General features: G+C 43.8%; 1 protein-coding gene across 1 annotated transcript in view; it reads right to left on the bottom strand.

Annotated features, from left to right (window-relative positions):
- Positions 1-914: 914 nt before the first annotated feature.
- WIF1 (WNT inhibitory factor 1) overlaps positions 915-13266 on the bottom strand; it is a 43911-nt gene continuing 31559 nt past the window's right edge. The window contains exons 5-10 of the mRNA XM_030003123.1: positions 12010-12105; positions 10260-10355; positions 8798-8893; positions 4720-4815; positions 4006-4101; positions 915-1743 (exon numbers count right to left, since the gene is read on the bottom strand). Coding sequence (XP_029858983.1) covers positions 1622-1743; positions 4006-4101; positions 4720-4815; positions 8798-8893; positions 10260-10355; positions 12010-12105 — 602 coding nt within the window. The 3' untranslated portion in view covers positions 915-1621. The remainder of the gene's footprint in view (positions 1744-4005; positions 4102-4719; positions 4816-8797; positions 8894-10259; positions 10356-12009; positions 12106-13266) is intronic.

Here is a 13266-nt window from a genome sequence, read left to right as displayed (position 1 = left end):
GAGAGCACTGGCTGGGGGCAGAGGCTGAGCTCCGTTCCTGCCCCACGGCCCCCTTCGCTGGCCCCAGTGAAGGGAAAAGTCCCACCACACGAAGGACAACATAGAAACGCATCCTTAGAGAGCTGTCCACCCTCTCTCTGGCCTAAGCAAGTCTTTTTGCTTGGCCTATGGGCCCATTGATTAAATAAGACCAGCAAGGTCAGATTAGTAAACTAGACTTTTTCCTTTGTAACTCAAAACTTCTCACTCATTAATTTTATGCCCCAAATTATGTGGGTTTTTTTTTTTTTATTTAACTCCTCCCAGATAATAAGGTTCCCAGAACTGCAGCATAGCAAGGGTCAGTAATCATTTGTTGTAGCGGATGTATTTGTTGTAGCGGTCAGTAATCATTTGTTGTTCTTCAGCGCAGACAGAAATCATTTTCATTGCTTCCTAGCCACAGCACATCACAAACTGTGTGGCCCTTGACTGTTGCACGAGGCAGCACCCAAACCTTTTGCAATCTGAACACAACATGACATGGGAGCATCACCCTTGAACAGGAAACATTGCCAGGGCTGGACTGTGACCTGCCTGGACAGAGGCTCCGAGAAGAATATCCCGGGTACTGGTGGCACCACGAACAGGGCACATTCCAGCTTGGCATGGCCGGCGGCAGTGCAGGAAGGGAAAGGAGGACGTGGTGGAGGGCAAATACCGGGAGAGAACACCTGGCCTTCAGTGCTATCCCCTCCTTTGCAAAGGCACAAGAAGAAGTTGCTTTTCTGAAATATTTTTAAGAGCTGTGGGGGTAAAAGCAGAGACAGGGAAACCAACCCCACTGTGCCACTGTTTTATGAGGGTGCTCTAGGAAAGCCGTCGTCCCAACCCAGCGCTGATGAGACCGCAGCAGGCTGCACAGAGCAGTACTCGAAAAACTAAAGCAGCATCTTTATTTTATACATAACCGTCAGTATAAAAAGTTTATTACATAAGAGCTGTTTTGTTTACAATATATTATATTGCTTCAAGCTAATGCAGAAAGTTCATACATTATAGTTCTACTTTGTTTACAATATATTACGTTGGTTAAATGGCACCAATGCAGTATACTTTTAATATACATTATTTTGCAAAACTGTAAGGCCAAAAATAAAATTGAATTGAGTTAATCAGTTTTTAAATTAGGCAACTTATTTATTTTTCTTAGGGAAAAGTCTAAATACACAATAGCAAAAATGTAAAATGCACCTTTCTTTTGTCTCAGGCAAATTAAATCTGTAGCCATTGAAACGATTCAGGTTAGCATCTATGAGGTTTTCTGCTTGAATATTGTTACTTAATTTTTGGAAAATATTTGCAGCTATATAATCAAAACAAGGAAGTTTAAGCATAACTGAAGTATAGTACAAAACACGATCCAAAGCACTGAAAGAAGCAGCCTATATAATCACGCTATAGCAGTATTTATAAAACTTAAAAGGAATAGTAAATATCAGCTCAGTGGTTTATAATGAAGCTAATAAAATTCCAGCCGTTAATCTTAACTGTAATGAACAGTGTTTTTAGCATTCAATCCATGAGAGGTTAATGAAGGCTACGAACTTTGTGTAACACGAACCGTTTCAGATGTTGGAGTTCACCAGATATAATTGGATTCGGGTGGAACATGCCTCTCCTCGGCCCTTTTCGGCGAAGGCGTGTGCTGCCTGTGCTTGCTGCCTGCTGGCCTCAGGGCGCTCAGACCGCTGGCTCCATGCCCTGGAAAATTATCCAGTTCAAGAGAAAAGAAACCACAGAAGCGGGCTCGCGATCCACGGCTAATATTTCCAGTGGAAACAGTCTCCCCCATTTGAACAAAGGATTTTGCTATGCCTTACGCGAGTGCTTGCCCTTCTCTGTGCCCCCCCGGACGGACAAGGTGCTGCCAGGTGGAAAGATGCTCGCGCCTTGCCAGGGAGCCCAGGGGACCATCGGCACGCCTGGGCTGTCACTCAGCCCTGGGCTCACGCGTGCACAGCCCGCGCCGGGTGGGTGAGAGTCCTGCCGATCTGCTGGCGACGGGCTCTAAAGAGGGGCATAAGCATCCCCCCGGGGAGAACCTGCGCCAGCTACCTGAGCTTGGCTTTGGTTTATGGCTGAATGTGAAGAGAAAGAACAGCAGCAACAATAAACACCTAGGGGGAAAAAAAGCAGTCTGAAACAGGCATAGCAGAGCTGCTTTGTTGTGGAAAATGAAAACGAACAATAAAAATGGAATTCAAAGTATTATGTTGTAATTATTTATAGTTGCATTTACCCATCTCATTACTTAAAGCTCATGGAAATGACTTTGAAAAACTGAGTCCCCCGTTCAGTCTTTTTAACCACTTCTTTTTAAGAAAACAGCTTTACCGAGGAGCCATTCATTTGATGGAGTATGAAGCAAGTCTCTCAAATTAACTATAAACCTCCTTTCAAGATCAGGAGATGTTTGGTTTTAGCTGAAAAGAGTGAATTGCAGTGCATGCACTTGTATGTGCAATTTAAGCCCTACGTGGGCACTTAAAATGGGGGTAAATTCTACCCAAATGACCTATTCTCAGTTTCTTTGCTGAATACAAAGAGAGTTTTGCAGTGCTAAACACAGCAGGACTGTATCCAAACTCCAAGTAATGAAGGCTGGAAAACCTTGGAGCTGACCATAATGTGTGACTATTGACTCCTCATTACAAGGCAGTTATGAGTTTTGGTTTTGTTGTACAGGTAATTATTTCTTTGGGGATGGCCACCCATAGTACATACTTTTTTTCACTTGCTATCTGAGTTCTTTGTAGGAAGAAAAAGTTCGTATTGAACTTATGAATGGACATTCACATTGGTTCATTTCCATGTACGTTTTTTCTAACCATAACTTACATTAATGGTATTTCTCCTTCAGAGAATGACATGAATACTTAAACACAGGTCGACTAACAGCAGAAAAGTGGACTCCCCAAACCTAATTTTCACAGCAAAATCCATTTTGGTTAGATAATACTATTTTTCTAATGAAACAACTATATTTATTCTAATACATTTTAATGTGATACAAATCACAGCAATCAACAGCATTTAATAAAAATCAACATTCAGTTGATGCTGCAATGTAAGGTTCACATTTCTTATAGCTAATTGGTGGGTTTTATAGCTGCAAAATTTTTCAACTTTTTTTATTATCGACACTTAAAACACTAAATGTGAATCATTAGCTAACAGTGATAAACATTAATACCTCATGGGAAGATGTACCGAATGTCCCTTGAAGATCTGCTGTTACAGCACTGTTGCACATGAAATATAAAGTTAAATCTGAAGCTCTTACTGGAGATATCCAATTGTATTTCAAATAATTTCATAGTGCTATTTTAAAACCAGTGAAATGATCAGTTGCTTCAACAGGTGTCAAATGGCCCAATAAGCACAGCAGAAACTCATTTTGAGGACTTTAACTTTGCTTTGGGACAATATACGTTGCCGCCTGTGGAGCATGGGTGGGAAGAGGAGGAGAAAACTCTGAAGTTGCTAAGCATAGCTCTTGCATAACTCTTCAAGTTTTCCCCAAAGTTTCTAAAGGACATTTCATTTTTTCTAAGTTTTAATCAGCTTTAAAACCTGACAGAGTTTTATTTCTAAAAATGCCTACCCAACAGTTTAAAGCTAGCTGACCTGACTGAGGAGTACTGAAGGACTTTAGACCCCTTCCATGCTATGGGTGGAAGACATGCAAGGTCATCTAGAAATCTGGTTGATACCAGATTCTGGAATTTCTAATACAAGGGTGATCTTGGTAAAACACTTTCACACTATTCTGAGGTTTTTTTTAAGTAGTAAAAATTATGGAGTGTTGAAAAATCTTTGTTTTATTGTTTGGATTAAAGACCAGAAAAAATGGAGTGCAGTATCATTAATGATGCTGGAAAGGCTCTTGAAGCAGTCGTTTCTGTAGAGCATTGGATGCGTAAGACCCCCGATACGGACTCGCAGGGTTTGTTTCTCACTTACTTTTATTGCAGTGTCTCCCGTGCCAGCCTTCCTTGCACTGGCATTTGTTGGGCTCGGCACAGGTGCCGAACAGGCCACAGCCGGGTTCGCAGACAGCTGTAAGAAAGCGAGCGCATACACCTGACTTCCTGACGTTTCATCCAGAGACGGAGTTGCATATTTGCTTTCCCTGCTGTTCCTCATGATGGGTTGGTCCTGGCAGGGGCTGGGGCTCTCACAGTAAATCTGTGCCTTTGCACGGAGTGTGTGCAGAGCCCCAAAACAGTCCCCTCCGCCTTCCACCTGCAAGGTCTGGCTCAGTCTCTGGCAGAGAGCAGCAGATCGAACAGCAGGGCGGAGCGCCCACCAGAACCAGCGGGAGAAGGACGGTAGCCCCCAGCATCCCTCTCACAAGGTGCGCCCATTGGATTTTAATGTTGCAACGTACTGACATTTTATTAAGCCTTTCTCTATTACTGAACTGCTATTACTGAGCTGACACATTGCTGTTTTATAGAATCTCAGAGTACAGAAGAGACCATGGGGAGGCTTTGTAAAAAAACGTTTCTGGTTTCATAATTCCCTTAAGTCTGGTGTATGCTCTATGTCCAGAAAATAAATTAACCTGAAATACTTTGACAACAAACGATTAGTGCTGACATAATGTAAAGAGATACTGTACAGCCAGCTTGATGCTCCTACAACAAGGACTGATGGAGTGGCTTTGGTACTTACGCTTTGAACACAGGTCTCCCTGGTAGCCTTTGGAGCACTTGCATTTATTCTTACCAGTACATTTGCCTCCATTTCGACAGGGCTGATGGCATTTACCTAGAAATTGAAAACACGAAAATAATGGTCTTAGTCCCCTGCACCTAGTGGAGACAAGTGTCTGAGAAGCCTGACTTGTACCTGAAAAACTCATCGGATGCTGGTGTATGAGTGTGCACTATGGAGCCATCGGGAAGACTTTGCTGCAAGCCTTTGCTTCCAGTTTACACGCATTCTTCTGCTTTGAAAATATGACAACAATTTGGCACGGCCAAAGCCCGTGTGTCCATGCAGCTTTTGCCTGGATTTGTGTGACCAGTCAGTATTGCCGCCTGCTCTCCTCACCCTTCGTGGGGGAGGCGGCACTGTCCGCATTTCGGGTTTGCAAAGCCTGGGACACAAGCAGAAGAAAATCTGGTGGCTGCCGGGAGAGATTTGAAGCAATAGGATGCTCAGGAACTGACAGGTATGGCCGCTACTTGCAGACAATAAACAGATCGGCTGGGCCTGTCAGCTTGTAACAAGAGGCTGTGGAGCACCACGATGCCGTGGATGGTGCGGTGGGGGCTGTTCCACACCACAGCTCAGAAACTAAAGGCACATTAAACAAGCATGCCCTCCTTTCCTGTCTGCAAAGAACAGAGCATCTTTGGTAACAGTAATTAGAACTGGCAGATGTTTTTACAGGCTTTTGGACTGGAAATTGCTGTCCCTCACATTCACACTTTGCCAAAGGACGAGGCTGGCTCTGGTGGCGGTGGGTCTGGCTCTGACGTGCCGGGGATGGAGGAGGTCCACGATGGTGGAGGAGAGCCACGCTGGGCCGGACTCACACCAGGGGCCTTCCTCAAACTTAATGTCAAGCCTCCCATCGCTAATTAAGTCCTCACTCGTCTCTGGAAGGGTGACCCCCAGGCCGAGGGGGGCCCACTGCCACGTCCCTGGGCACTCGCGGGCCAGCAGGAGCTACACCCTCGGTCCCTTGCCTCATCGGTGGCCATACGGGCCAGAGCAGCTTTTCTCACTGTCGTCCAAAGCTTTTTTCATCTTTTCTAATGCCACATTTTCTAGTGTCTTCGGAAAAGAGGAAAAAAAAGCCCTTCCTGGATTTAGTAACAGTATTTACCTGAATCTGTGAGCAAACAAAAACTGGCACCTGGGGCAGCAAACTGTTTCCTTTCCTCTCCCTTTTTTTTTTTTAAAAAAAGATGTTACCTGCAACCTGCACGTGATAATTTAAGCACCAACACTGGCTTGCTGTGCTGAAAACCTCAGCAAATGCACTCATCTCCCGATCGCAGACTGCTGCCTTGGGAGCTCAGTACACCCAGCAGCGCCTGCTCAGCTCTCAACCCTGGCAGACTTCTCTGATTCACGTGTGTATCGTCAATATAAAAAAACCATTTATTCCTAATGTGCGTAATTATTTTAATAGCCCTGAAACAAGCTTCATAACCAGCTGACAGAATAAACCGTGCTAAGGAGAGCTTCTGCAAAAGCCCAATTTCCCTGCAGGAGCCTCTGGAGAGGGAACCTTTAGGTATTCTAATTTGCAAGCATTTGGATAATTAATTAATGACCAAAAGGAGCAATGCTAAGGAAATCTGTGCATTTTCCTAGTTCTTGAAGTAAATCTGGAGAATATGCGTCAAGGGGTGTGATACTGACTTCCATAGAGTTGCATTAGGCAAGCATTTGGCTCAGCACAGCTCAATTAACTTTGGACTAAGATATTTTCACAGAATGAAGGAAAGAGTAATAACTCTGTAACTGACTGAGAAATGGAAAAAGCAACAAAACAGTTGGTGACAAATGGGGGAGGAATCCAAAACAAAATAAAACTCTCTGGACTCAAACTGAAACACTAATTAGAGACAATGCATAACTATAGCTAGAAAAAAACTGGAAGACTGTGAATGCTTGTTAGTATTGTAGACTGTGTCTAGTACATTTCCCAGGAATCTTAGAGAGTGATTCAACTATTAGACAAGCACTCAAAATCTTTAAACAATATTAAAAAAAACCCCAAACAACTCTCCAGTTTTCAGAAGATGGCTTTCTGCCTGTTGAAAGGTTTTCTCCCCTTGTTATTTCAAGACCCCCATGACTGAACGTAGCTGGCCCTGGATCTAAGAAAAGAGACTGAGTTATGTTTCTCCTCTGGTGTTTCTAAGCCCTGTCTAGCATTTCTTGCAGTCTTCCACTGCGGTGCTGGCACTGGTGCAGTGCCCAGAGGTGGTAGCAGCCATCAATCACGGTCTAACAATTGCCATCCCAGCTTTACAAAAGCCAAGGCAAGTGCATAGCTTTCCTTGCTCTCATCGACATGATCCCAGTTTAGCTTTTAGCATACTGTGATCCTGAAAAATTTTTTCTTTCTTTTGTACAGGAACTAGTTTACTGCCTGTATTTTAATTAATTTAATTTGTGTTGCACAGGTAAATTTTTGCAAGAAGGCAAAGTCAGCTGCACCTATTAAAAGCAGCGGAAGACAACAATGAGCTTGAGCCCCTCGGACAGATCGATTAAATGGATTACCCTTAATTATACATGCTGTAGTACCAGTTCTAAGAATTCTCCTCAAAAAACCATCACTGACATAAAACACATGCTTCACAAACTTTGAACCAAACCTTATTAATCATCTGAGAAGTACCAACAAAGTTGACTTGTTGGAGATTGAAGAAAGAAATGGGGTTCTGTCAGAGTGTCAGATTTGAACTTGAGGTAAGCAAAGGTAAATTCAGTGGAAACCCACACTGTTGTTCTTGCTGACATCTGATCTGAATTTATATCAAAGGGTAATCTTTATTAATTTAATAACAATAAAGCTTTGCTGCTTCCGTTTGGCTCAAGTTTTGTTGAGGTAAAAAGGAGCTGCAAAACACCTTGTAATGCATAGAGATATGGTGAAACATTTACATACAACTACTGTTTATCGACACATAAATACTGAGCAAAATGTGGGTCTTATGGTACCTGTGTTCTTTCTTTGCACAGTAATTCATTTATTGTCCTGTATTGGCTGACAGCATGTTAGAGTTTATTTCCATGTGTTTCCAAAGCATTTGATGATACAAATTTCATAACTGTGAGAAGAGCCTGTCTCTACCGATGCATATTAAGAAATCAGCTCTTATGTATCCCAGGCCAAAGGCTGCTCTCTGTGCTCCTGTGAAGGTGCTGGGGAACATCGGTGACATTATTTACAGCAGGGAAAGCTCCTTACACAGCGTTCTGTTAGAAGCTTTAAGCCCAGAAAGAACAACCTGATGTATGTTCTGAAAACCGAAATGTTCATACTCTATTGAAGTGTGGGGAACTACAGAATTAATCCAATTTAATGGAGCTGTGAGAAAACCCTTCTTTTAGTGAGATCAAATACTTGACAGCTGACCTCCCAGGTCTGTTCCAGCCTAGCCATACCTCCACCCCCAGCTTTATATAGCACACTTAGATCAGCCATGAGCTAAATATTTTGAATTGCTTTGATGCTAAACTTCTGAAAATAGCAAGTCTTCTGATGTTTGTCACACGGATTTTCAAGTTGCCGTGTGAATGCAACTTAATATGTTACATGAAAGCTCTCAGCTCTAACGGTTCAGTCCTCCCTTTGCCCCAAACCCTTTCATTCCCAACTTAAAGTAGCCCTTTCAGAGGTGTGGGCTCAAACCTATTCTGCTGTGCCCAAGTGCAAATTGCTGTAACATTTGAAAATCGCTGCTCCACACAGGCTTGGCACAGCAGCCCATCTGTCTGCCACAGAGTATTGCTTGCATACTTACGGCCTAATGGTCGTTACCAAGCCCAGTTACTAGTAAAAAGAAAACAAGGTAGGGGATGAGATGGTCTAGCAGTGAGTCAAACTTACCAGTAGGAAACTCATTTGGAGGCATGTGGCATCTGACTCTCTGAAGCCCCAACCTGCCGTGTGAGACCCTCGCTGTGAGCCCAGCAGAGGCAGGCTGCACGTCATCATTCAGACACTGACACTAGAAGAAGCTGACGTAAGTGAAAGCAAGCACATGGAGATGCTACTCACTAATTTCACATTGGTCTCCTTCATAGCCCGAAGGACAAATGCATTTTCCCAGATAGAAACACGTTCCTCCATTGAAACAAGTTGTTGTACAATTTGCTGAAACAGATAAAACAGGAATGAACTAAGTCACTAATATGAACTCAGCCTGACTTGGCCTTAATGTTTTCTGCTGCTCATCATAAATATTGAGTAGGTTTAAAGAAGTTCATTAACATCTTTTCATCTGGTTTATAAAAGAAGACTGAAACGCAGTTTTTCCTACATAATGCTTTACACAGGCACACACACAAGTCAATATAGAGACAAGTGAACAATACAACAGTGTGATCCTCGAGGACAGATTGCATGTGTACATCTTTATCAGTCCTCACATGTAAAGCTTGCTGAAGGATCAAGTCACAATTGCTATTGAAACTGCCAGTGTCTGATAAAAGGAGCACAACCTAGGACTGGAAGTTACTTCTACAAAAGCATATTTCACTACAGTTCTTAATTAACACCTTAACTAGGAAGAAACCTGTATAAGTTTTTGCTGTGTGGTTACATAGGTGCAAATGCTGTGTCTCTGACTTGCCAAATTACTTACATTGTTAGATGTGACTTTTCCCCAAATAGCTGGGATTCACATTAATCCTTCAAGACACCAGGAGCATTTCACTACAGTGCACTTTTGAAACATTTTTTAAATGAGGTAAAAGTCTCATCAAGGACTAGATACAAGTCAGAAGGACATTGACAAAACAGTTTGTGCAAGCACACCTAAAGGCCTAGGACGGTTCCCATTATTTTTCTGGAAAGTCCGCTAGGACCTTTGGCATTTAGTCTTTACTTCATATACTTCTGCTACAATAAATGCAATGTGATGTTCTGTAATCTGCTCTGCCACGAGCAGGTCAGCTATATTTCTGCAGGAAACTACTTGGTTTTTTTCTATGTGGTAGCTTGGACTGTTCCAAATTACTGTTCTGAACAACTAATTGTTCTTTTTTATCCTTCCTGAGCCACAATGCAGCAACAAAAAACGAAGAGCCTGCTTATTTTTTCATGGGTACAGATGCAGCAAATTAATACTAAATAATTATTAAAACTAGTTTTACTCCAGGAAACTAGAATTCAAATAGGGATCATCTTTTTTCCTAGGCCAGAAACATAAGTCAATTTTGTGGTAGGTCCCACAGCTTTCAGTGGATCAACTAAAGCGATTATCTAAATTACCCTTCACAAAGCTGGCTTATATGGATGCCTGCACATCCAGCTGTGAAAGCACTGCAAATCCCTACATTCTTCCAGCAGCTGCCAGGTTGTGCTAGAGCATCTGTTTGAAGAATCACAAAATGTTTAAAGCTTACTTACTCCATCACTTGCCTGACTTTCCAAAATCCACTCCTAGAGGGAAACTAACGCAGGTGAGTAAAGAGAGGCTGCTGGATACGGAGCCTGGGGGGGTTTAGCCAGCAGTTACCTTTGTCGCAGTTGATGCCGTAGAACCCCGGGGGGCAGATGCAGAGGCCGGGTGTAATGCAGAGCCCACCGTTCATGCAGCGAGGAGCACACAGCGCTGAGGAGCAGGAAGAACAGAAAAAACGTTGCTGGTGTGATAGCAACTGGCTATTTAAATACACAGCACATTGACCTCTTAATCTACTTGTCCTTCTGCTGAATGTAGTAAGTCACCTTTGCAAGGCATCTTTGTTAGTGGCTTAGATCAATTACATCTCTGGTTTGTATCTGGCAATTTGTGTGTAGTGTTACCAAAAAAGTGAAGACTAAATTCAGTTCAAATCCAGTTCCATACGTAAGCAGAAACTGCCTCTTGTACAGTTTAATTCCAAACAGGGGAGAGCAAAGTGCCCACCTACACCCTGTGGATATTTGCAGCCCCCCCAGAGCAGTCCTCTCTATAACTGGACTCTGGTGCTGCAGCTGGCGCCCAGCTCTGCAGACAGGACTGTCTCTATAGGGGCTGCGCTCAGAGGTGTCGGCAATTCCGTGGGGTTCCCAGGCAGGCTTCACCATGAACCCTCCCCTCTTCCTCTGCATACCTGAGCGTAAGCATGGCTACCTAATTTAGGCTAGGGAAGCCTGCCACGTGGCCCGCTTTGGTGGCCAAGCTGTCCTGCATGCTCCTCATGAACGTTCTCCAGAGCCCCTGTGCTCTCCCAAGACTTCTCTGCAGTTGTGGCCACCCCACAAGGCTCTTCCAGGGAGGCGTGTCGGGGGCAATGCTTCGTCTCGCGGCTGCCCACGACGGGTACGTGCAGCAAGGTTGGGTCCGTACTAGTGAGTCAAACAGCACCCAGGTGCGGGGGCAAGTGGGGGCACAGGATCATCCATCTTGTGAAATCGTTGGTGCCGTTCCTGGCATGGCTTTGTCCCCGGCTGACCGGCAAACCCTCCCAGGCACGGCCCTGGGGCAAGAAGTGGCCACAGGCTCCTCCCAGCAGGGAGTTTGGAGGGGCTTTTTTGGGGGGGGGGAAGGGTAAGAGAGTTTATTAAACATACGAATGTAAGCTGCACCTTGCCAGTTGGCCTCCAGGCCAGAAAACAGTCCCTGATACTCTGTACTTAATGTTTTGGACGTAGCCAGAGCACCTGGGAGTGAAGGATGGCATTGGAATAGGATGCCCACGGGGATGGTTTGCTCCGTCTCAAGTCACCCCAGGGACAGTCTGCCACTGGGGCAGGAGGAAGGAAGAGGTAGGAAGAAAAGCTAGTTTCCTCACCAAGTCCCACCAATTTCCTGGTCCTTCACTCCTGGAAATGTTGTTTGGGGCTATTAGTCACTAATGGAAGGGAAAAGGAGACTCTTCATCTTCCCCTCTTCATTGTCAGCCTGCCTCCAAATTAGGTCTTATCTCCAAATCAACAAATGCGGAACAACAAAAGTCCTGTGCTTTGTTTCCCAGCTAGTCCTCATTAGCAGAAGAATTTTATTTAATCTTTTTGCCAGATGGATTCCCTGTGATTAAGGATCACTTGACTATTGTGTCAGTTTTTGTTAAAAGCAATCTCCTAGAGAGAAAACATTTTTCTTGTAAGCAATTAATATTTCCATTAGATCATGGATGATAATAGTACTTCTCTTACATGTGCGGACCCAAAATACACAAAATCTTCAGAATATTATTTTTAGGGGAGGCTACAGTGCAGTAGCTACAGTTTTGTTGAGATTATGGTAAAGAAGACAGTTGAGAAGATGTTTTAAAAATTACCTTTCTCACAGTGAGGCCCGTAAAATCCATCTGGACATTCACAGACATGTCTTTCGTTGCAAAACCCTCCATTTCTGCATCCTCCTGGGCACTCCGCTTCATAGAATATAATGACAATCTTAATTGAATATTATATACTTCACTTGTCAGCCAGCTCTCGGTAGGATCAATATATTCCTTTGACACAACAGTAAAAATATTTGCTGACAGGCAAATGCTGACAGAAGTGGAAGTTCAGCTAAGACCTCCTCAAGAGAAATTAGTTTCTTTTTTGTTAGTCCACAAAGAGAGGTTTCATCACGTGTTCAGACAAATGCACGATGTGCTTGTTGACAGACTGTGCACTTCCACTGCTCTGCTGGTCTGTAGATGCATGAGCAATGGGGATGCTCTGCTCAATCCAGCACTTTCTCCTCTGCACGGAAACAAGCAGGCAACTCAGTGCGGGACCTGCATCGCTGCTTAGACCTGCCCTCAGTATACAGGACCAGTTTCAATTTCTGCAGCCTTCAGTAGACTGCACTGCAACTTGCATTTATCTAATAGCTGATTAGAGCTACAGGAAATGATGGCTGCTACAACTACATGCAGTATTCTGCTGCACTCACATAATAGCTTGTTATTCAGTAGGATGCGAAGGGTAACTCAGAGACTAAGCAAAAGGAAAGAAAATCTGATGTACTGGACAGGTGGCTGGATATTGTGTACAACTGCCAAACAAACAGGAAAGAGAGAGGAGGAAAGGTGTCATTTTAAAATGCTTTTCTATCCAAGGCCACAGATAAATGAAGCAGCAAGTGTTGCTTTAAAAGTAAAGCTGTTTACAGCAGTAGTAATAGCGGTAAAGGCTTTTTGGTCTTGCTGTGTTCCAACACTGTACTCTAGGACTCTTTCTGGAAATGCTTCTCTCTTTGTACCCGAATGCAGAGCTGCTATTCATTACAGAAAAAGCATGCTTAAATACATTTCAAACAGAAAAATAGGAAAACGTAATTTTTTGCGTGGCCACCTCTTAGCCACAACAAATCCTCTCCTCTCCCACAAAATTGCTCACTCACTCCCCTCGCTTCCTCTGGTGGGGGCCCTTCTGGGTGGCCAAGAATGACTGGAAACAGTGACCGGGGCCCTGGCAGGTGGAATCGGAGCTCCTCGCCATGAATGATGTCTTTCAGAGGAAGGAAACTCACCCCTTCTCTGACATCAACTGGTAAGGACATTCTCATCCTTCTCAGCATCTGTCCCAAAACACTGCGGTGT

Source organism: Aquila chrysaetos, chromosome 26 (genome assembly GCF_900496995.4).
Source record: "Aquila chrysaetos chrysaetos chromosome 26, bAquChr1.4, whole genome shotgun sequence".
NCBI classification, from domain to species: Eukaryota; Metazoa; Chordata; class Aves; order Accipitriformes; family Accipitridae; genus Aquila; species Aquila chrysaetos.
Note: the sequence above shows the minus strand (reverse complement) of the source record. Positions and strands in the feature narration are given on the sequence as shown.